Source organism: Cyanistes caeruleus, chromosome 6, assembly GCF_971803275.1.
Source record: "Cyanistes caeruleus chromosome 6, bCyaCae1.hap1.1, whole genome shotgun sequence".
In the NCBI taxonomy this organism is placed as follows: domain Eukaryota; kingdom Metazoa; phylum Chordata; class Aves; order Passeriformes; family Paridae; genus Cyanistes; species Cyanistes caeruleus.
The window spans coordinates 20,046,045-20,069,961 of record NC_141706.1 but is presented as its reverse complement, the minus strand read 5'-3'; the positions used below and the strand labels follow the sequence as shown (position 1 = coordinate 20,069,961).

At 36.8% G+C, this 23,917-nt stretch overlaps 1 protein-coding gene across 1 annotated transcript in view; it reads right to left on the bottom strand.

Annotated features, from left to right (window-relative positions):
* Positions 1-4,737: 4,737 nt before the first annotated feature.
* OTOG (otogelin) overlaps positions 4,738-23,917 on the bottom strand; it is a 92,900-nt gene continuing 73,720 nt past the window's right edge. The window contains exons 41-56 of the mRNA XM_086895340.1: positions 22,194-22,414; positions 21,185-21,323; positions 20,119-20,313; positions 19,065-19,277; positions 18,217-18,321; positions 17,755-17,865; positions 16,774-16,875; positions 16,235-16,333; positions 15,834-15,874; positions 15,238-15,313; positions 14,562-14,740; positions 13,663-13,767; positions 13,120-13,239; positions 12,246-12,291; positions 7,594-7,673; positions 4,738-6,295 (exon numbers count right to left, since the gene is read on the bottom strand). Coding sequence (XP_086751466.1) covers positions 6,095-6,295; positions 7,594-7,673; positions 12,246-12,291; positions 13,120-13,239; positions 13,663-13,767; positions 14,562-14,740; positions 15,238-15,313; positions 15,834-15,874; positions 16,235-16,333; positions 16,774-16,875; positions 17,755-17,865; positions 18,217-18,321; positions 19,065-19,277; positions 20,119-20,313; positions 21,185-21,323; positions 22,194-22,414 — 2,033 coding nt within the window. The 3' untranslated portion in view covers positions 4,738-6,094. The remainder of the gene's footprint in view (positions 6,296-7,593; positions 7,674-12,245; positions 12,292-13,119; positions 13,240-13,662; positions 13,768-14,561; positions 14,741-15,237; positions 15,314-15,833; positions 15,875-16,234; positions 16,334-16,773; positions 16,876-17,754; positions 17,866-18,216; positions 18,322-19,064; positions 19,278-20,118; positions 20,314-21,184; positions 21,324-22,193; positions 22,415-23,917) is intronic.

Genomic DNA, 23,917 nt, shown 5'->3' with positions numbered 1-23,917 from the left:
CTTTCATTCTGTCTCTAATAATTCCACTGTTAATAGAGTTAATCATAAGGTCGCTTGGGAATAAGCCATTTGCACTGAATTCAAAAGTTTAAAATTGCCATATGGAAAAAAGCAAACAATTCCACTACCCACTTCCACCAGGCAATTTCCAAGCCTTTTCAAAGTTAAATTTACAATGTAACCAACAACCCACAATTTTATTTGCAATTTGCCTCTCCAAACTTAACATGTTTCCAAACCTCTAAGGCACCATATTTCACTTGGGAGCAGGCACAGGATAGTTCTGGAGGAACACCAGAGAAGGCAAGAGCCATGAGCATCCCAGCACCTCTGCTAGCTCCAACGTAGCCAGAAAGGAGCAGGGTGTGGATCAGGAATGTTGATACCCAATTTGGGGTACCTATTATCAAAATGAAGCTTGGTGAAGAGAGCAGACTATCCAAGCTCCACAAGGTGACACTCAGGGCGTCTCATCTTTGGGCACAACCACCATGCCCTCCCACCAGCAGCAAGGCTTCCGTTCAAGGTAAGAGGCAGCAATAACGGAGTTTGCGACCCATTACTCAGTCATGCATGAAGTGGAGCATCTGAAAAATGTTGCTGCATTCTGGAAACACACTGCTCTTACTTGATATTGCTGTATAAGCATCAAACTATTTTGTTTTAAAAGCCATGGTAAATTTATGAATGAAACTGTGCAAGAGGGATTTAATGAGAGATCCATAGCAAGTGTTCAGTGGTCTGGATGTTGCCTGCCACCAGGGTAGCATGAAATCATTTGATAATTAGACCATGGCCATGGAGGATTAGCATACCTTAAAAATATAGGGCTGCATTATTTTTATTTATATAACAGATGGATATTTTAAAAGGTCGTGCATTTTTTAATGAATGCAACATCATGCCAGTGTTGACAGAAGATTTGGAAGTGCTACAATATGACCAAACCTAAAGCCTAAAAATGATACCTTCCCTTCCCCCTGTGTTCCAGTCTTGGAGCCAACAAAAAAATGTGCAAATGCTGTAAATTTCCTTCCAGAGATCAGCTTAAATACAGTATTTATAGGGCACTAGGTTATATTTTCTTTCATTTCATGTCAATTATAGGTAATTACAAGACTAGTTATTAGAGCTACCTGAAGGCCCGATACTCCTCCTTTAGCCTTATGACACATGAATAGATAGGAGAGAAACTTCCACTACCTGCAGTAATCCTACACAAGGGCTGCAATCCAGCGCATTGTCTTCAGTAACCACAGAACATGTCCATTTTCCTTCATTACCAAGGGAAGGACTTTTTTCCCCCTCTAACACTGAAAATCCCAAGAGGTTCCCTTAGGTACTGACTCCAACTTTCACGTGGGTAATAACCTCATGACAATTGGGCTTGCCAGTCCAATCTGAAGAGAAAAAACTTCTAAATGTTTTCATTAAAAACATGATCCCTCATCTCCTTTCTATTCCTCTTCCAGAGCAGAAATGAAAAAGGATAAGAGTCAGGATCTAAGATATTTCAACTAAGTATTTGAAAATAACCAAGTTTTCGGACAACCATTTTAAACATTTTAGGGATTTTAATCAAACATGGGTTATTTTGGGGTTTTTTTTCCATTCAAAGTTGTCCCAAGTAGATACAATAAGCATTTATTTATATCTCCTAGAGGAGTTTCACTATTTTCTGAAGAATCATACCTTAAATATCATGGAAGCCAAAAGCTTAGAAAGGAAGATCACAATTTACCTTCAGCTCTCAAGCCAACATCTACACAACGAAAGGTCTATAAAACAGAAATATGTTAAAATTCACCCACCTTACAGATCTTTTCCAGCTAATAGAAGACACTGTCATAGAAATAAACACATGATATCTTTCCAAATTCAGCTGTGCTTTTCCATCTTGACGGTTTGGCTGATGATGATGTCTGTGTTCAGCTCTAGAGATACAGGGATAGTTTCATGGGTGTTATACAAAATAGGTATACTTGAAAACACCAAACAGATATACAGTAAACATTAAATAAGACAAATGACAAATGACACTCAACTCAGCTTCATACAAATAAAATATTACCATTAATCACGTCATAGGAGGTGGTCAGATAAGACATGCCGTAATCACTATCAGCTTAGCTGATTTTTGAGCTTGTTGAAATCTCTTTAGCCATTAAAGATAATTCCATTAATTCCAACTAATTTTAATAGTTCAAAACACATTACCTAGCCATATTTTACCTTCCAGGTTCTTTCTACAGTGAAAAGGAAAGATGGTACATCTGGATGATAAATCACCATATCAATCTTAGACACTTATTTTAGGACGGGTTGAGTCACTCTCTGGATGGATCTCTTTTTGGTGATAGATGAAGCCTGGACACCTGAGTTAATTCAGATATCTATGTTATAAACAGCTGATGTGAAGCAACATGATCAAAGCCTTGGTCAGAAGTCTAGGCGGAAAGCAGATCTGAGGGGATGGCAGTCTGTCAGGTACTATTTCTAAAGAGGTTAGATGTCTCCATCACACTAGGAGGGGACTTTTGCAGAAAACCACCATCTGCATAGCAGCTGTTACCTCATTTTAATTACTCATAGCTAGCCACTTGTACCGGGGAGAGACATGGTGGTGTGGGCAGAGATGAGAGTGAGGGCAAAATTTTTTGAATGATTTTGGTCTGACTTCATGGGCTGCATACTTGAGAGCTGTCTGAGGGGGTGTAAGCTACTTAACTTGTGACTAATAATTCACATTAAACTGCAGCCCAGCAGATGCCAATATCTCAGATTAATTTACCAAACCACCAGGCAGCCCTATCACTAATTAGAGGAAGCATTACTCAAGAGGCCATTATCCCAACTCCAGGTCATGTACTAACAACCCCAGAGAGTGAGCATTTAGAAAACCCAATTTATATCATTATATTTCTTCTTAAAGGCCTTCCTCGAGGGTCAATATCCACAATATTCAAGAGTCCAGCTGCCTAATCTCATATTTTCCTGTGAATCAAGGCTGGGTAAACTTACTGGCAGTAATGCAAATAATTATTTTTTTTAAATGAGATGGAAATGGGCAAATACAAAACATTTTATTCAAAGATGGAAAAGCACCTAGCGTTAGAAAGATTTTAATTCCTAGATTTAATGAAACACAAGCCTGTGATGTTTCCCTCCCAACACTAGGAATCAGTCCTGTGAAGAAACTTCACTCATGCAAACACCTGTGAGGAGAACAGAGTTATTGGGGTGGAATAAAGTTCTGAGATTTCCAAAGAAATGTTCCAAAGAAGCCTCAGTTTCAAGCAGGTCAGTTTCAAGAAAAGGACTTAATAAAAAGAAAATAAAATTGTTTTAGGTCTCGGTTATTGTTACAGCCCAAGCACTTCCAGCATGGAAGGGACAGATGAAACTCACACTGAGGTCCCTTTGGTTTCCAAAGATGTGAAAGTACAAACAGGGCACATCTTTTTCCAGCTGAGCTGCTTTGTAAGGTAAATACATGGTAAGGACCTGGGTTGCTTTGAATAAACACAGATAGGCTGAGGACGTGTGAAGGAATTTAACATGGAGGCAGGAATAAAGTAGCTTTCCCTGCCATGTCAGAGGCAGTCTGAATCTTTCCCCTTGTTTCTCCCAGCATAAGCCTAATGTTTGCAAGAGCAGAAGTAGGGACTTAGCATGATGTTTATTATTTCACTGCTGAAGTAGCAGCAGCAGCATGTGATTATGGTTACCAGACATAATGTCAGCTTTCTGCACTCACTGCCTGCACTAACTTTTCTCTTCAACCAACAGCTGAAAGTTTGGATCTCAAAGGTTTTTCAGAGTTACTGCCTTGAGCTGCTGAAACTTCTGCTTAAGTGGCAAGAAGAGGGACCACATTCAGCAGAGGGAAAAATGTTAGTTGGCCTAATTCCTGCTCTAGTTCTGTCCCTCATGGTGGTGTTTGGAACTTCACAACAAATATCATCTCGGTTGAGAGCAAAAGAAACATCTCTTCTTATTAATTCCATCCCTCTAGAATGGCATCTACCAGCTGGTAAACTAAGTAAGGTTGAACTTCTCCTTTGAAAATGCCAAAGCATGGATTTTACACACATGGTGTCAAGGATTTAACTCTACTCAATGCCTTATAAACAGCACTTTTTTCCCCTGGATTTCCAAAGGATGGACTTCTCCCAAATTGTCCCTTCTTGTTAATTAGAAGATAGATTTGAAAAACGAATGTGATCTGCAAAGTGAGCAGGGACCACACAAACAAGAAGTAGAGCTTAAAGACACATTTGGCCCTAGTTTCTGAAGGACAATCATCACCACACAACAATTACTCAAAATATAGTCTACACAGTGCAGTCAAACTGAAGGTTAATCTAGGGAAAAATATGAAAAAAGAATGTGCAGAAATTCACCTTCTTTTTCCCTTATTTTTCCAGGACAGAGTATGACAGTGTCAGAGTTGTGTTGTTGCAGTTTGATGAATAAGTGTTTTCCAAACTTTTGTTTGAATAAAATTACATAGATAAATTTTGCATTTCTGAGGCTGAAGGTGAACTGTGATGAAATCAGAAAAACACAGATTTTAAAAATCCATAAACAAGTCTCCTTGATGTACTACTTGTGATATCAGCAAAGTCTAAAATTACCTATGTGCACCACTGAAGAAAAATATTAGTAAATATAATGTGTTCCATCACATGGCAGTAAGCTGCTCTAGCAATGATAGCAAAATTAATTGTAACAAAATAAGACTTCCTGTTGTTTATTAGATATTGTAAGAATGAAATATACAGTATACAAAATTCATATCAAAAACGTTCACAATTGATTTTAACAATGCATTTTTCTTTGGATTTACGTACAGAAGCGGCTTCCAAAGAGGGTATACTGTGATCTATTTATTATTGCACATATCAAGCGTATCACTGCATGCTATCTATGATTTTAATCTACAAAACAAAAGGTACTGAATTTTTTGCTTAATCTCAGTGGCATTTGTTGAAGGAGAACAGAATATAACATTAGCTCAGAAAACAAAAAAATCAGCTCATTACAAAAGAAAATGTAATTTTTCAAGTTCATAAAAAAATTGCTTTTGAAATTTCAAACCTTACAATTGTACATTTTGAATTTCAAGAACTTAGCATAAGAAGTTGCATCTACTATACAGGTGACAAAGATTTTCAATTTTCTTTTCCTTTGAGGCAAATATATAATCCTCATTTTCTTTTCCTAATGAACTTTCACATCTTTAAAATTAGCGTTAAACAATGTTCATTCTCCTAAAGAGATAATTTAAGTACAGTTCTTTTCATAAGGTGAAAGTTTTCATTTAAGTGATATCTATACAAAGAAATATAAAATGGTTTTCATTTTTTAAATCTGCATTTTCAATTTATGTCATATTGTTTAGCAGAAAGAAAAAGTGCCTAATGGCTAATCTAGATGGCCTAGAGACAGCAGATCTGTTCCATAAACACATGCTTATCATAATGCTTTTCACTACAGTACAAAATACACTAGAAAAACTGAAATGATTCCCAGGGAATATTACATACAGTTATAAGTATGAATAATATTTCCTTGACTAAAAAAATAATAAATCCTAAATTTAATTTCTTATACATGCTTTACCTAGCAACGGGAATATGATTTAAACTGAAAATTATTCTCATGTTGTCCAAAGAATTTTTCTTAATAGACATTAAACATACTTGCACAACTACAATTTTCAAAACAGTGATCTGTTCCCAGGTAAGTTGGACAATGATGTAAAACTGGAATGGGGGCTTGACAAAGCTTGATCAGCCTTCCAAAACAAAACAGATGGTGCTCCCTTCTCTTTAGATGTCATCAATGTAAATCACCTTTTATGTTGGCACATACCACAAGAACCCCTAAAACAACCCCTGTGAATGAAAATGAAGACAAATTACAATACAAATGCAAAGCCACTTTTCAGAAACTGAGGAGAGTCCAAATGTATTTGTGGTCTTTTGCAGTAAACCAGTGAAATTCAGAGGATTGGCTATTATATTTTTAATAGATAAACTATCACATAATTATGCTGTGAACATCTGTTGCTGTTTTATTTCTATTTTTTTTAAGACCATTGGCAAGAGCAATCTGTGGGCTCTTGGATGGAGTAGCTGACCCAGGTTGAATTGCTGGTGCAGTACAACTGCACAGTCCTTCTCTGCAGCCCAAGCTCCCTGCAGCACTTGCAGAACCTGGCGTAGGTGTTGATGTTGTAGTTGTAAATGCTGGCAGATGGGCACTTCCCATCACAAGAAACGATGTTCACCTGGCAACACACACAGGCAATAATTACCAAATGGGAGCAGGTAGGACAGTTAGGGGTTCTTAAGGAATTCTGAAGATATTAGGCACCCCAATCCAATAGCAAAGCAGTGAAAAACATATTTCCTCTACCCCCTTATGAAATCCCACTACATCTGGAAATAACCCCTTAAGTGCACTGCCCAGACAGGTCTCAATTTTAATGTTAATGATGAAATTTCTGTCAATTTCAGTAACAGATTTGCACTATTTTCACAGACACAAAGAAGCAATTTCAGTTTTGAGTTTTAAAGTATTCATAACAACCTTGGCTTGAACACAGCACCAAATGTTCTTTCCACAACTCCTGACAGTATTCATTTCAGTGATACACTGATGCAGTGTTGCTATACTGGGTATCAGCAAGGAGGAATAAAAGAAGCAATCCTTTGGAAAGCCGAAGGGTATTACTACTAACGATACCAAATGCATAATATAGACTGTAAGACAAATAGGCTTAAGAAACTGATAATTTTTTTTTCAAATTTAATAGTCAGGATTTGTGTTTCTGTTCAATCAAACACTGAGAATAAATTCCCTGGCTGCTCAAAAGCTTACTCTGCTAAATGTACTCTTGGAGTCATTTTAGAGGCTACAGCTGTTTCCCTACTCTCTTTTATTACAGCTTTTCCAGGCGCTTTTACACATCTCACACGAGACATCTGTCTGCACCCTTGCTGCTGCTCTCAGCCTCACTGCTCAGCAGGACATGGTTGGTGTCCTCCAACACTAAATCCTCTGATAGACACACAGATAGTGCCTCATTCTTCCTTCACATTTTACAGCATGCTCATGCTGCTGCCTAAAGAAAGCTTTCAGGTCCCAGGATTCCTTTCTTCATGAAGTTGGCATTTAAACACTGTCCCAGGGCAGATGAAAAATTACACACATCTGCAGCCATTTTAGATGTAGAGTATTAGGGCAAGGCTCAGTTATAACAATTAATTATATAATTATAATTATTCTATGCATATATATGTTATATATATGCATAGAATAATTGCAGTATAGGGTGAAATAAGACTAAATCAATATGCACCTAAATGCACAGAAAAAAGAATTAACAGCCTCCTTTTTTTATTATTGAGATGACTGCTGAGAAAGTAGGGATAAAACAGCTCTGTGAAACACATAAACCTCTGTCTCTGTGACAGAGATGGAGACAATGGCCTTGTGGAATCCAAGTTCCTTTTCTTGCTTCTTTTTAATATCTCGTATTTTTTCCTCTTCTAATGAAAGAAATTGCCATGGCTATCTACTTACTGGTGTGTTACTCCTGCAGTCATTCTTGCGGATGGTCATCCTAACAGTCACCTTCTTACAGAATTTACCATCTTCCTTACCTGACAAATATTTAAAAATATATATATTTAAAAATATCAGCTCAAAGTTCTAACATCTCAGAGACAAGAACACTCCCAACTACTTAATGGGTTCAAGAGACGCAAAGAAGAAAATACCCAGCACATCACTGCACATACAAAACTTTGCTGAAGTGACAGTAGCTGCACATCAAATCACTATTAAAATTATTTCATTCAAAGTATCTGTCTCTTTTTATCTTTAATAAATATAAAAGGTTTATTGCTCACTCAGAAGCCTTTTATGAATGAGTCCAATATTTTCAAAAACTTTTGTAAAATTGATCAAACTCCCATGTGAGAAGACTTGTTAGTTAGTTCAACTTGTTAATGACATCAAATGGTATCATTATCAAAAGGTAAATTTTTAATAAAATTAAAAGTGCATTTTCCACAAAATAAATGCAACAAACTTTAATAGCAGCACTCACGTTCCAGTGGTATAAACAAAATTTTAAATAAATACATAACAGAACCTGATGAAGAACAGGGCTTCATGGGGCTTTACATTTGTGTACATTTTTATTAAATCAAAGAACACCAGGGAACACATGAAACTTTTTATTTCCATTAACATTATTTCCACAATTTTTCTCACAGAAGTATGTACAAGGCACATGGATCAAACAAAAGCAATCACAAGAAATAATGAAATTAAACAATGAATTAAATTTAATTTAACAAGGAAATGACAAACACTGGAAGAAAAACAAAGATGTTCAGTATAACATTCAGTTGCAAGAGAACAGTATCTTCTGAGGATGATGCTCTCTGTGCTGATAAACCACACCACACTGCAGATCTGTAAGAGAATGAACAGCCCATTCCATCAGAAGAATTTCCACTGTTTCACACACCATGATGCAGCCCCCAACAACTCTCCCCTTACAGAGCTGCCTTTTCTTTGAGCCAAGAAATTCAAAGATTTTGACAAAAGGGGAATACTGTTAGGTCCAGAAAAGCAAGGGCAATAAAGGATTAATTGGTTTGAACAATACACAATACTGACTTGCTACACAATTTGATTACATATTGATGCACAATGTCCAGTTCCCTGCTCTAATCACTATCAAACTAGTAAAAATGCTTCTTAGAGAGACAGTTTTTAAATGTTGTTTGTTTGAGGGATTTTATTTAGATTTTTTTGTTGCTTGGGGGTTTTCTTGCCTTTTTTTTTTTTACATTTTTTTTATTATTATATAAGCCTGGTACTCTTTCTAGACATAGCAGAGTTTTCTACATGACAGAAAGGACAGCAATAAATCTTGGAAACAAATAAAAACCTGCAGACAGAAATGTCTGGCTACTGCTTGACTGTCACTGAATTATGTTTGCTTAGGGAAAAATGAAAATGATAAATGAAGAAGAAAATGAAGTTTTTTTAAAAAAACCCAACTCACCGTTATTTCATGTTTTTCACAGTTCTTCTCATGGCTCTTTCTTCTTTTACATTATACATGGTGTGTAGGGTGGAGAATTCAGTGCAGCTGTGACTATGACTTCATCCAGGCTATGGTGAAAGTACATCGTATCCCATACAAAATAAATATATAATGTATTTCCATGCATGTATTTTAGTATCCAGTGCTTTTAAAATGAGCTTTACAACAAATATACGTTTACATGAAGAACCTTATAAAACATGGGAGCATTTTGTATGTGTCATAATATAACGAGATTCTTTTGCACCATCTGTATGGTTGAAAATCCTTGCTTGGTTTTTGGGTTTACTCATAACATTGTGGTCAACTAAAGTGACAGCAGTATGAAAGAGAAATACAGATTGTGATTTAGTAGTCCTGGAGTCTTAAGTGTGTAGGATGTACATAATGTAGGATGTATCACTCTGTGGTGTACAAAATCACAGTCAACGTAATTTTCACAAAATAAATGCCAAAACCAGCATGTTACAATTCAAAGAATTAACATGCTTTATGAAAAAGAACAAAGATAATCTCCAATTTTCACAGACTAAACACAGGGTTGCTGTTTTCAGTATATTGTCCTAGCTATGGATGGGAAAACAATTACTTGCTTCTACTGTACATGGCACTGGAAGCAAAACTGTATGACACATCATCTGCAAAAATGTGGCTGACATAACAAGCTTTAACAAGCAAAGCAATTAGTCTCTATGTTCTAGTGCACTGTAAACATGATGGAATTAGTTTACCCTTTTAAACACAGCAATTTTACACATGCAGCAAGCTAAAGACTATGCAAGTGCTTACTACCAACAGTACATTGTTGGCTGACAACAATGCACCGCCCACACAGTGCAAAGTGAAAAACAAACCAAAATGGGAGCCACTGTGACCAGCCACGAGCAGTTGTGCTACACTGCAGCTTTGGCAATAATTGGGTAACAAGAGGTCTGGCGCTCCTATCAGGGAGTACATTGTTGGAAATCAACAATGATGCTGTTTGGGTTGGTCCTACTGATTTCAGGAAAAGGTACCTGTGTGACAGCCAACATAGGCTGTAGGAGTGACTGGGCTAACAAGGAATGGGAGGAGCACTGACACTGAAGAACCTGGTAAGAATATTGCACATTGAACAGAGCACGTGTTACAGAGGATTTCTGGTAGTATGAAAACATTTGGGAGTTGCTAGATTTTGGAAAACAGAATTCAACTTTAAAATATCTGTATATTACAGGATCACAGAATGGCTGAGGCTGGAAGAAATCTCTGGAGGTCATCTGGTCCTGCTTCCCTGCTCAGGCAGGGCTCATGGTTCCAGCAGTTGAGTACCACATCCAGGCATTACTTGAATGCTAAATCTCATGTGCAAGCCAGGAGGAATCTGGTCTATGTTGCTATAACCAAGCCAATCTGGTATCCTGAGTTCAATATGTCCTTTGCGGCCACAACAGAGAAATAGTGTCATTTCCTCTCTAGGTTTTGATTGAGCTCCTGGTTCTTAATTTTCATGACCAATTAAAACTAAAAATAAAAAAATCACAATTGTTTCTAATGGCAAAGTACTTCAAAAGAAAACAAAATCCTTCTCATAAAATAATCCTTCACATAAAACGTCTCCCACAATTACAGCTGACTGACAGCTCTCAGGGCAGGTTTTCTTGAAGGCAGAATGAACTACGTGATTCACACAGGTTCTGAGCTGTGCACAAACAGATGTGAAATCAAAACTCTAGGAATGTACTTGTAAATGAATCTCAGAAGTCACTGAGGTCTTCAGCGGTTTAATTATACTGTGTGAGGCATGCCCCTGGTTATTTCACTTTTGTCTTTAACTATTAAGGAGCGTGGTTATAATCTTTCTCTAAGCATAGCAGCAAGATCTTCTGCCACACTGAAAAGTAGCTTAATGCACATTTAACTGTCTTACTGATTTGTTCAGAAGCTGGTTTATTTGGCTGCTAGGGCATTGAAAAAAAATTATCAAAAAATTGATAATCAAAAACTGATCTCAGAGTGCCTATGGAGAACTTGCCACAGAGCTAGGTAGGACAAGTGCTTGAAACACAGGTCCATCAGAGGGAAAAAACTTGGATATTATCATTCCCTTATGGTGGGAGCAGACAAAAAAAATGAAAAACCAGATAAATCTTGCACAGTTTTCATAAACCTTTTACTAGAAAATGTAATGCAAGTCATTAACACCAAAAGGTACCTCCCAGCTGGCAGCACATAACCCAGTGCAGGAGCTGTGCACATGTCAGGTAGTCACAGCTGTGCAAGCTCCAGCCCACCCAGCTGGAAATACCTGTGCTTTTCTCCAGCTCCCTCCCACACTTTCAGGTCTATGTTTCAGCCTCTTATGCAAATTTAGTCAGATTTTTGCATTTTTAAATATTATTATACTGTCCAGTAGAAAAATCTCCTTTTCAGTTGCTTCTAATAGTATCAGCTTCAGCCTAAGGCCTTCATGAAATGAGCCAAAATGCACCAATATATTAAGAAATAAAAATGATTTCTATTTTCTTAATTTCTATTAAGACATAATATCTTTCAAACCTATTCTGTAGAGAATTTTTATTCTGGTTTTTTTCCTGCCAGAGAATCTTTATTAGCTCTCACAGATAATCAAGAAAGGGGGAATTTTAAAATTATAGAATCTTTTAAAAGATACTGCCTGAAGGTTTCTTAAGTGTCTATTAATTACTATATTCATTATTTACAAAATTAACTTACAAACCCCAGAGGTCAATCTTCATTTTTACAAAATATGAACACATTAATGTAAATAAAGCATTGTTTTAAGGTACCCTCTAAAAACAGTACCTTTTATTTTACTAAATGCAGTACCTAAAATTTTGAGGAGTTTTACACAAGAACTACAAAATACTCGAGACAGGAATTTCAGTGACCTGATCAGCTACAATCACTATCAGTGGAGTAAATGCCTCCATGTCAAAGTGTTTTCTTTTGATTTAACTCCACTATTTTCAGTGTTATTTACAGTGTAAACTTGTGAAAAGTGCAGCCTTTGGGATGTGAATCAAGCTTTCATATGGGAAATAATCCACTTTATTTATAAGGTAACAGATCAGAGAGACTTTTGAGGCAGGAATTGTCAATAATCACTTACATGTTTTGCAGCATCCTTCCAAAAATGGCACAACATAGCCTCCAACCTGACCAAGAGATAAAATAAAGAGGAAAAACTTGATTTTTTTCAAGCATTCATTCCCATGTATCTGCACTACTAGGAATCTTTCAGATAAAATTCTGCATCATTGTTCAGGCAAATGCAACACTCTGGTGAATGGATGAAGGTTTGGCTATGAAACCAGGACAGGTCTGAAGGACCAGCCCACTGCTATTTGTGAGGAAGAATTAGAGCCCCTCAGTTCTTTCAGGACTGCTCCCTGCTTGTGTAACATCAGCCACCAAGGAAAGTATCTTTCTATCCACATGTAAATGTAGAATTACAGAGAGCAGCAAGAGAATTCTCCTTGCCTCCACTTCCTGGCACTTAGTAAAATCTCATTTTGCAAATTCAAATAGAACTTTTGTACTTGCTCCAAAACTAGCTTATAAAACTTTATGTCACTGTAGAAAAGATGCTCTTGATTTTAAGAAAGTCTTGCCTTTTTTTCAGTATTTTTGATCATTGTGCTGAATCACATTGCTATATACAGAAAATGTTAGAAAAGCATCCAAGTTCAGACAATTGTATGAAGATTATTTGATGTTACAAACCCCATTTAAAAAAAAATAAATATATATATAGTCTAAGAATCAGAAGAGGTGTGTCCAGCTGTCTAACTCAGTAGCCTGGTGGCAGAGTAGTCTGATGTGCAGTTATACCTTTTACCTTTAAATGTCTGGGAAAAAATACAGTCACTACAAAAATTAATGATTTTCCCCTTCTTGAGGAAAAAGCATCTTTTGTCAGAGTTTAATCTTTTCATGCAAACATAAATCACAGCTGGAATGCAAACAGTGCATTGTACACTGACCTTCACACATTCAGTTTCATTAAAGGGTGGGCATCCAACTGCAGAGGAAACCAGAACTGGTCCTATTGCTGTGCTGGTGCATTCGTATCTGATGCAGTTTGAGATCCAAACAGCACCAGGCTGTCAAAAATTTTTAAACAGAAACTTTACTCAGCAAAAAACAGTATTTCAAGTATTATTTAAACAATTTCATTGAATGAGATCTCACTTGAATCAACAGTAATACAGCAAAATATATTTTAGTCAAGTCCTGTTTAAGCACTGCATTTGAAAGTCCAATAAAAAACACATAATGTTAAGCAGGTTCTAAAATAGTTGAGTTGACAGTAATTCTCTCATAGAGGATCAGAATACTTTCATTTTTGTTGACAGTTATATGGTTGACTCTCCAAGAAATGAATGTTGTTTACATGCAAAACTATTCCTAGTATTTGGCCAAATAAAGCTCTTTTCTGGACATCTCATATGGCAAGATAGGTACATTATTTCCTAATTTTTTGTTTACTTCTAAATATTTTGAGGGAACAAAATATGGAAACTTACTTTAAAACTGGTAACTGTGCCATTGCTGAAAGTGTGGAGACAAGACAAGTTCTTGCAGCTACCACAGCAAGTTGTTAAGTCTTTTGGAGGCTGATAGACTTGGTTCTGCCAAAAGGAAATAGTTTATTCCTTGTATGAGACCCTCTTGCAGTCCCATGTTTTACTACTTTAACCGGCAGATTTTTTTTCAGGTATCTGATTTTAGGGATATTTTTAAAATAACTTTCAAAACCACATAGCCTACATTTACAAACACTTCACACTCACAAGGCTTTTATAAAATACCTTTGATCTTAATTGAAGTGAAAGGGGAGGAGCTCCAAATCTGTATTAACTGGTCTTTCTACCATTTTCAAATGTGACATCTTACTTCAAGAACCACTGAAATTTTAACTTTTTACACATTAGGTATCAAGTAATTATAAAATTATTTAAAAAATGTGTATAATATTCCCCTGGTAATGTATCATATCTTGTAAAAACACAATGTAACATTTGCTTATTTTATAAAGTTGTTTTCACCACATTTAGAATTATTATTTTATTTATAATAATTCTTTCTGATTCTTATTCTGCTAATGTCTCTCAGGAATTTGTACCAGTTTGCACATAATGCAGCTGAAGCTCTGCAGGGATGCAAGGAGGCAGCATGCTATTAATCCAAGGAGGCATTCACTATATACCTTAGTTTGTGTAAGATTTACACAGCAGAGAAAACAGTGGAGAGAGGGAGACTTTTATAAACTTCCATCAGAATTGTGGTAGCACATCATTAGAGGGAGATATCCTAATTACTCTTTCCAACTTGCGCTATACTGTCATCTCCTCAACAAAACCCATCACAAAATATTTCAGACCACCAGACACAACACAGAGGTTTAAATTTCTGGATTTCTTACAGCTTTGCACTTGACAGCGCAGTCTATCGAAGATGTGTTTATTCTGTAGTATTTAGTGGAGGGATCAATCACATTTGTACAATAGGAAATATGGCAAATTCCATCTGCACTGTGTTCCACAATTCTCTGCCCAGGAAGCAGCACACCTCTCTCATTACTCAGGCAAACTTTGTCTCTCACTGCAAGAAAACACAAACAGCATTCTCAGGCCAATCAGCTTGGCATCAAAACTCCACTAAAAATGTTTCAAACAGTGAAACAGGAGTAGAAACAGCTACTACACTTATTCTAGAATTATGGGCCACATTTTCCAACAAATCATTAATAATAATCTAGTGTTTCATTGCATTCACCAATTTTTTTCTAATATAGCCTTGTATGAAATCTAAATAAATATGTAATATTTTATTAGCTGCACCCAAGTGTCAGTGCAGACTTCTTCAACTGTTTTATTTTGAAAGACTACTTCAGGATAAGAAATGTACCTGAGAAATGTCTATTTCTTCTCACTAATTACAGAGGACACAGAGGAGAACTAGCATTATTTGTGAATTTAGTAAATTAATCCTGTCCCCTCTTCAGTGCCATATTCAAAGTGAACGCCTGATTTTTAATTCCTAATTTCCCTTAGCACTTGGAAAGCTGTTTCTTTGAATTAAATTGTTTTCTGACTTACCACATTTGTACTTCACACAGTTACAGACATTTTCTGCACTGTTCTGGAACAGTTCATCTATCTCAAGTTTCTGCCCCTATGGGTATAAAAACAGAAAAAAAAATACACAGGAAACAACAATGGGTTTTCTTATTTATACAATCCTTCTCTTTTAAACAACTTTCCTTCAGAATCTGGGTTGCACTATCTCTTAAGATTCTGCTTAGTCAGAGTGCATGATGTATGTTAACATATTCACCATAACAAATAATACTAACAGTGATGCTTGAAAGCATTTATTTCAACACTTTAAACCCAAACTGTTATCCTGACTTATCCTGTGTGCATGAAAGCAGTCCTACTCTACCAATATATTGGGGCAGAATATGGTAATAAAAAGCTCTGAAAATATCAGGGCTGTAGAGTTATTTTATTCTGCAAGGCATTTAGACTTAAGTGGTTTCTTAAAACTGTGTATATCTTACTTTAAAGTAATTTTTTTAAAAAGAGGTGATGTGCCATTTCATATTTCACTGATAAAACTATCATTCAAATACTGACATATCGTTTTGTTAAGAAATTAATAAGAAAAAACAGTGGCAAGATAAATTTCATACCAGTTTGCACTGAGGTTTGGGGATTGTTTCACATGCACATTCTGAAACAAAATACAACACCAGAAACAGTAGTTGAGCAATTTATATGCTATTTGCTTACAACAGATTCAACACAGAGAATTAAAATTCCAGATATGAAAGTCATCAAACCAAATACAGTAACTCTAACAACACTTTTAAGATGGTATACAACCCAGTTTGGACACACAAATTCTACAGGATGCAAGAAAAGCAGAACAGGAGGATTAGGAAGTTCTGTAGCATGAAATTACTTTTCTGTATCATTTGCTCATGAGCAGATCACAATGGTGTAGTTGTCTGAAACCAGGCTTAAAACCAAGGGGCCAAAGCTGTCACCTCTCATTGTCTAAGGCAACTATAGTGGAAATCAGTGATTTTACCACAAGTCTGGAAGGGGCAGCACTTCTCCGGGCTCCAAACCTCCACCAGAGTCATGCCAAGCATGCATTTGAATTCAGGACAACGATGTATTTCACAGACTAAAGTTAAATGAAAGAAAGTACAATAAACACAATGTTGTCACTTTTGGATGAGTGGAAATATTAACCAAGGTACAGTAAATGACCTACAATAAATACTTTAGGATAACAGTTTACAAGACTAATAGTAAAAAAACTGACTACTGGGTAATAACAGTATGGAGTACAAAATACTCTAGAAAAGTATTTAAGTAATTTTAAATATCCAGAATTTTAGGTCTGAAACTACTCGCTCTTCTCCATGACACAGATATCAGAAAATGCTTTACACACATGAAATTTTAAAAGTAAAGACTATTTGTTCAGGACTACAGATGATAGATTGCTTATACAGCAAGTGGAGCTGTATTTCTAATCCACCACTTTGACACTGAACACCCAAACCACAAAATTTCCTATGTTCTCTGCTATTTAAAATACTAAAATCAAGTCAAACTTACTGCACTGGTATGTAGGGCAACACCTCTCAGTAGTGTTCCCATCCACAATGAGAACTTCTCCTTCTTGACATCTGGGGATTTGATCTGAGCAAGCCCCACATGCTGAAGAAAACAATTATTTAAATCTAAAGCATTGGAAAAAATTTTACTACTGCCTAGAAAATCTGCTGTGAGTTTGTCCCAGACGCATATAGGAGAGCAAAGGTACTCTGCATTCTCTGCTTATAGACCCCATACAAAAGGTTAATTTTCAGTCCAACTTGTCACTTTTTTCCTTTGTCCCCTGCTATAAAGAATTAATACATTTTTTTGAGAGTAAACATGATTTTCCCTCCTCCTCCTGTTATGATTTTGTTAGATCTTCTTCCTAGTACGTCATGCTGGTTTTTTTCCAGGAATCTTTGATCCTCAATAAGATACATCCCCTGTGATCCCAGTGTTACCCTCCCACTTGAACCCATATGACAATCACAACAGGAACTTTTCAGTATCTACAGACTTATATTACTAATATGTAAAGACTCATTTTATCAAAAAAGAGTCAGACAGTGAGAAGAGTCAAATGCTGCCCATTGCTAACCACAATCAAAGCAATCTGATTACTGTAAATAACAGAATTGTAATTCACATTTCCAATTAACACTCAAATTTTTGCATGTGGAAGGGCGTTTCCTTCCCAGATATCTGTTCAAAAATAAAGTAACTCAATAACACCTCATTATCCGATTATTATCAAATACTTACTGCATGGCAAAATTGGTGCTCATATTCTAATGGCAAAAATGCAATTTTATAATTGAATGAAGTCATTAAAGAGTAAACCCTAAAACAACTGAATAATGCCAATTTTTTAACCACTTTTAAGCCTTACTATGTTGGGAGACCTAAAGGAAATGCAAGGAGTCTTAAATGGCAAGATAATAACAGACACAACTGCATATGCAAAACCACACTCAATCTCAACCAGTGAGGCTACTGTACCACATATATAGGAAATGCAGCAGGTATTCTCCACCCGGGCAGCTATCAGTGTTTGATCATCTTGACAGCTTGGCATCTGCTCCAATGGTTCACATTTTTCTGGATCACATTCTGAAAAAGGGACAATAGATATATTCCTTTAGATGAAGCTCAGCATTCCTCCTTTGTTGTGCTATATCCCAAGGAAAGGCAGTGCGGAGTAGAGAGGTACTACAGGCTGCTTTAGAAAAGCTTTCACCTTGTATCCCAAGATCTTGCCTGATCATTTAACACAAGATTGTATCACATCTGCCCAAACTGAGGCACAGACCAACCCCAAGCTATAGACACAGCCTTGCAAAATTTTGTAAAAAGCCATACTAGCAATGGTACCTACACTACCATTATCCTTCTGAGCTCATCTATTTAGTTTACTCAATGTCTTTTAAATAGTGCACATTTTACCTTTCAGAAGAAACCTACCACAAACATAGCTGGGACAACAGGATTCTTCACTGTAGTAGGTGACCAACTTTTCCAAGCTGCTACACTCGGGGATTAGGAGTTCACAGAGACTCTGATTACAGACTGTCACATAAAGGGAAGAAAAAGAGAAAAAGCACCTTCTAAACTATGTGTTTATAAGTTGAGTGGAGCAGTGGCAAGCAGTATTTGCACTTAGATATCTCAAAACTCCAAACTACAGTGGTATGGAAAACACAATGGAGCAGCAAAACCTCCCATGAGGCAGGATTCAGAAGTGCTCATCACTTGCAACACTCTCCACGGAGGCAATGTTAAACTAAAGATGAGTGCTTGTGAGAGTTAAAAAAACCAAAGCTCCGCTGGAAAACTCACTGCAACACCATACCAGGTGGTGAAATTTAAAAATTGCTTGCAGTTTCTTTTTGAAATTTTATAAGCTAAGCAAGAATTAAGTGAAAAAAAAAAAAAAAGTTTTTCTGTAATTTCTTAGTGCTCACTTTATAAATTAGATAAACAGTAATCTGATTGCTTTTTCCTCAGAATTATCCAGATCATTTGTTTGTATTTTGATATTAAAAATAGAACAGTAATCTATAAACTTAAGGGAAACACAACTCATATTCAAATAAACACAGCACTATTTCAGTCCTCCTCACATCCATTACCTCTACCCCAAAACCTATTGGATATTGAGCCTAACATTTTCTACAGTTTTCTATGTAATCTGTAAATTCAAACCAAAGTAATTTCCATTTTCTCAAAAGTAGAGTGTGAAACAGGAAAGCAAACCTCAGAGAAAGGACATTTGCGTATTCCAGTATTCACAATTATGAAGGAACACTTACTACAGATCTTCTGAGGGCAGCATGTCTGATCATCAGGGACAAGCAAAGCCACTTCTGCAAATCGCTGACACTCCAAATTGGGGATCTCTGAACAGCTGTACTCCACTGGAATAATGGTCTCACTGTCAACACATTTTTGCATGCAGCATCCACTCAAAGAAGTTCTCCAGATCTCACCCAAGGCATGAGGTGCTCCTGAGCTGTCGGTACAAGCTAGATCAGGACAATAGAAAACAGAAGTAATTCCTTTTAAATCACCATTTTTTCCATAGTGGATGTGGATCTATGAAGCATAAAAATCCCAGTTTCAAAGGCTTAATTATGTTAATGACTCCACAAAAAAGTTAATGAGAAGAGTATGTTACTGAATTTGTGTAAGAAAGTAAGACACTCAAGAAGACCTTCCAGAAGATCCAGACCTCAAATTTGTTGCGTGTCTCCACTGCAAAGACTGTCACTTAAAATCCAATCCTTCCATTTTTAAAGTAATGACCTGAAAAGAAGCTACTTTTCTATTTTACAAATTTCAAAACTATTATTTACAGTGCATTAGTACTCTGATTTATCATAAACTGAATCTTTAAGGTTCATGTTGTTAGAGAGAAGAATTAGACCATTATTTGGTGTGGTGAGGCAGAATTGCTATGAAAATAAACACGAATGCTGGCAGGACACACGCATGTATTATTGAAAACATGTAATGAACTGCTGCTGCATGTCATTTGAATGCCATTGGGTATCAAAAGGTTGGACCCTTGGCAAAGGGATTGGGTGAAAAGGAGGCCAAGATTAACACACTTAAAATAACTGAATACATAAACTTAAGCAAAGACTTTGAAGAGCATCCTCCAGCCAAGAGAAAGTGGGCAATATTGTGTATCTCAAGGTCATCCCCTGCTTGCTCACCTGCACAGTTAATGTTTACTGAGTATCTAGAATCCTCAAATGAATGACAGAACTCACAGAACACCAAACCAGAACTCAACTTATGAGTAATGAAGTATCTGACCACCAGCTTGCAGATAATAAAGAAGAAAATCACATCCAAATATACCACATTTTTCTTCAGGAATACAGACAGCAGTATGAGTCCGGTGAAGGATGGTCCCTCCAGCACAGACACAGCCTTCTGTTAGCACTGAGCAGGAGTCTGAGTCCAGAGGAGCAACCTTGTTATTCTGACAGCTCTCGGGAACCTCACAGGCAGCTATGCAAGGCTGGTAGGAGAAGTTTTCAGAGCAGGGGAAGGCTAGGAAGGAAATAAATAAATCAGACATTGTTCAAGTTGTAATCTCATGAAGCAACACCCAAGAGAACACATTATTGTCTTCTTGTCAACTTCCTGTGCTTGCCAATTGAGTTGGATCTACCAGCCTGAAACACCAACACAGACCAGTTACTCACGTAACAAATTCAATAAGCAATCTGCAAGCACTTCACTTCTTGTAATAACATTTTCATCAAGCTTCAGTTTGCATTTTGGCAGCAGAGATATCAAACCATGCAACAGTGTTGACACAAATTAATTCAAACTTCAAAAACATTTTCAAATACTACACAGATCAGTCATAGAGTGTTCTGAATAACTTGCAGTGGCCAAAGAAATTGCATCACTGTGGTATAAAAAGAAGTGTGATGCGTCCCTTCACAATGGATAGAATATGTATTTACAGCTATATAAAATATTTACACATTTTATAAGATCTCCTTTTAACAGTTACTTGCTAATAAAATCCATACAAACTGAGGAATTAAAAAAAAATTGGCTCAAAACCACAGATGAAGGTAGATTATGTTATCACTGAAGGGGGCTTTTCCTAGGTGATCATGGACAGCATAAGGAGATGCTATGATCCAGCTACAAATCCCATTTGGCCTTAGAGTTGCTATGGGAGAATCTTGCTGCCAGGACACACTAAGATCTCAGGTTTTACTCCTTACACTCCATCTAATCTCAGAAGTATTTCATTTCTCTAATCCCTTCTCCAAAGACACAGCTTTCTGCAGCAGCATGATGAAGACTCAAGAAACACTGCTATTTTCAACTTATAATAACTCTTAAATTAGGCAAATTTTGTCTCTGTGAACACTAGAGGTGAGCATACATCCAGAATACTTACGGCAGTAACCAGAGCTCCTCCATTCTATGCAAATATTGAATTTGTTGCACATTGCCACGTAGGCAGCTAGGGAAACACATGGATTTAGAATGTACTCAGTGTCTCGAGCCCATATATCACAGAATTGCTCAGGTGGAACCTAACAAAGGAAAAAAAATGAGATGGCACACCTTCATAGAGGCTATGCTAGGTAGGAAAGACTGACCTTTAAAAATATCCACTACTGATAAGCCAAGAGTCCTTGGTTCATGGCAAGCCTTCATTGGTGTACAAATATAATCTACTAGTGTTTAAAAGTAAGACTTCCTGAACACTGACAAGATTATACTCCTTAGTTTCATCTTTAATAAGTGCCAAGATAAGATGTAATACAGTTTTTCTAGTAGAAGGCACTATTACTTTGTTCCTTTTTAACCTCTACATTTTTACCTATTTTTGGTCTCCTCACCATCAAAACCAGCTATGTACAAAAGGCCAAATGGTAAATGTACTCCTATGACCACAAATAATTTATTTGCACACCAAGAGTTTGTTTTTTGCTTTAGGCTTTCAAAGGTCTGTTCTGTCCTCTCACATCTCCAAGCTGGAACTCTGTCTCCAGAGCCTTTGAGAATGCAGGTTCTCAGATTACCTACTGCAATTTGGGAGTTGTTAAATTACTGAAGGCTTAAGGATTAATTAAATACTAAAACTATTTTCTTTGATGTTTTTTCGGCATCTTATTGATACAGTTTAATTATCTTGACTGGTTTATGAATTATGTGGCATTTCAAAACCAATAGGTGAAATTCAGCTGAAACAGGTGAAAGTTGCTTATTGCAACTTTCCTATCAAGCTGCCATACTCTTCAATTACTTCTACCTTGCAAATGTAAGCACACACAAAAATATACATCTCATTCAACAGATATGGTTACATGTAGCCTCACATTAGTGAAATTACCAAGTGAACAAAATTCTATCTGAGCTGCAGCTCTCTCAAAATGTAAGCTTTGAAATAGTTAACATACATAAGGGTGACAGCTGCTGAAGGTCTGGTTCAACACCATTCTTAAGCACTCTGAGCAGTCCATGACTGAGCAATTAGTTTCCTGATGCCTGTCTTCTCCAACATACTTTAACGTGTCTGGCACTTGCCAGCTGTCTATAAAAGTTGAGGGTGAACTGCTTCGGCTTAAAAATGTCCTGTTTGGTAGCATCAAGTCATTTTCCAAGATTCTATCACAAAACCCTAGAAATTAGCAGAAGGAAGAGAAAAAAAAAAAAAAAAAAAAAAAAAAAAAGGCAGGTTAACACATCTAATATATGTTTGAAGTAGCATACTCAAGAAAGTAAATAGCTTTTCAAAATTTTATACGACATGACAGTATCACAACCTACAACAGATGTAAGAAGTCTTCATTAGGTTCAAAATACACAAAATTCAGAAAAACTAAGGAAAGCAAAAGTAAAGATGCATCTCTGAATGGAAATTTACTGCATATCAAAGAGCTGCTCAGAGAGCCCTGCTAAGAAACTGGAAGTTTGCTCCTCAGCTGCACAAACACTGAACAAAAATGTGTTTTAAAAAAGGTTGCAAAGCACCTCCATGAAAAGCAACAAATTAAAACTGTGTATGTTATCAGAAAAGGGAGCCACCATAAAATGCCAGGATGCTTATTTGATACCAGAAGGCAGCATCACATTTTTCTGTTTTAACTAAGATAGTCAGAAATTTTGAAACACTTTGAAGCAAAAGGAGCAATATAACATGGACAGTGACTGTGGTCAGCAAAGAACATTCAAGTATTGCAGGTCTCCTCAGACAATCCTTTAAATCCAGCAGGTAGAAAAAAGCAGAATGATGGATCAGTCCCCCACTCTTTCTTCCTAATCAGTTTCTGAGACTTTTGTATCAGAACAGAATTCTCGATTGTTTTCTTCTGTTGTCTCTACAAGCACAACCCTAATTCTTTATCTGTTTCAATACAAAAAAGTATTTGTGGATTCCACCCTTTTCTAAAGAACTGGTCTGTTTTACCGTTTTTAGCAATTCCTGTTGACAATCAGTGATACAGCAATAGGCATTCAGAGAGTAAAACTGCTTTCTGCACTGTGTCAGATTGAACCTTTTGAGTCTGTATTTGTAACACCGATAGGAAGTATGTGATGATTCTGAAAAACTTCAAAGGATTGCTATCATGTCAAGGACATCTTTTCTCAGTTCTCTTACACTTTGACAAGGAGGTTTAAAACAGCAAAAAGAAAACTTCACGTTTTTCTTGGCAAGATTCGGTTGCAACTAGAACTGACATGCTTTAAATCCTCTTCACCAGTTTTGCTATGGAGATGCCCATGTTCCCCTCCCACATCCCTCATCTCCCATCCCTGCTCTTCACCAGCTGCCACATTTGCCCAATCCTTGCACTGTAAAAGACACAGTTGTTTCTGAATCCTTCCAAAGGATGCTTGTGCTACAAATCTGTAATGGTCTTTTCAGTTTTAGCATTTCCATGAAGAAATGCTAAATGCTTTTCCATGAGAAATCATGACCTGCCCATGCTGCAGTTCAGCTAAAAGCTATTGAATTTGCTCTAACACAGAAAGCACAGAAAGGAGTTTAGGCTGGAGTAATTCACCCTGAAAAGATAAAGTACAATGAGCTCATTTGAGGCAGGCTCTACATGGCAACAGGCAGCACTGTGCAGGCACTTATGCAGAGAACCTCCCAGTCACAGAAATACACAGCACATAC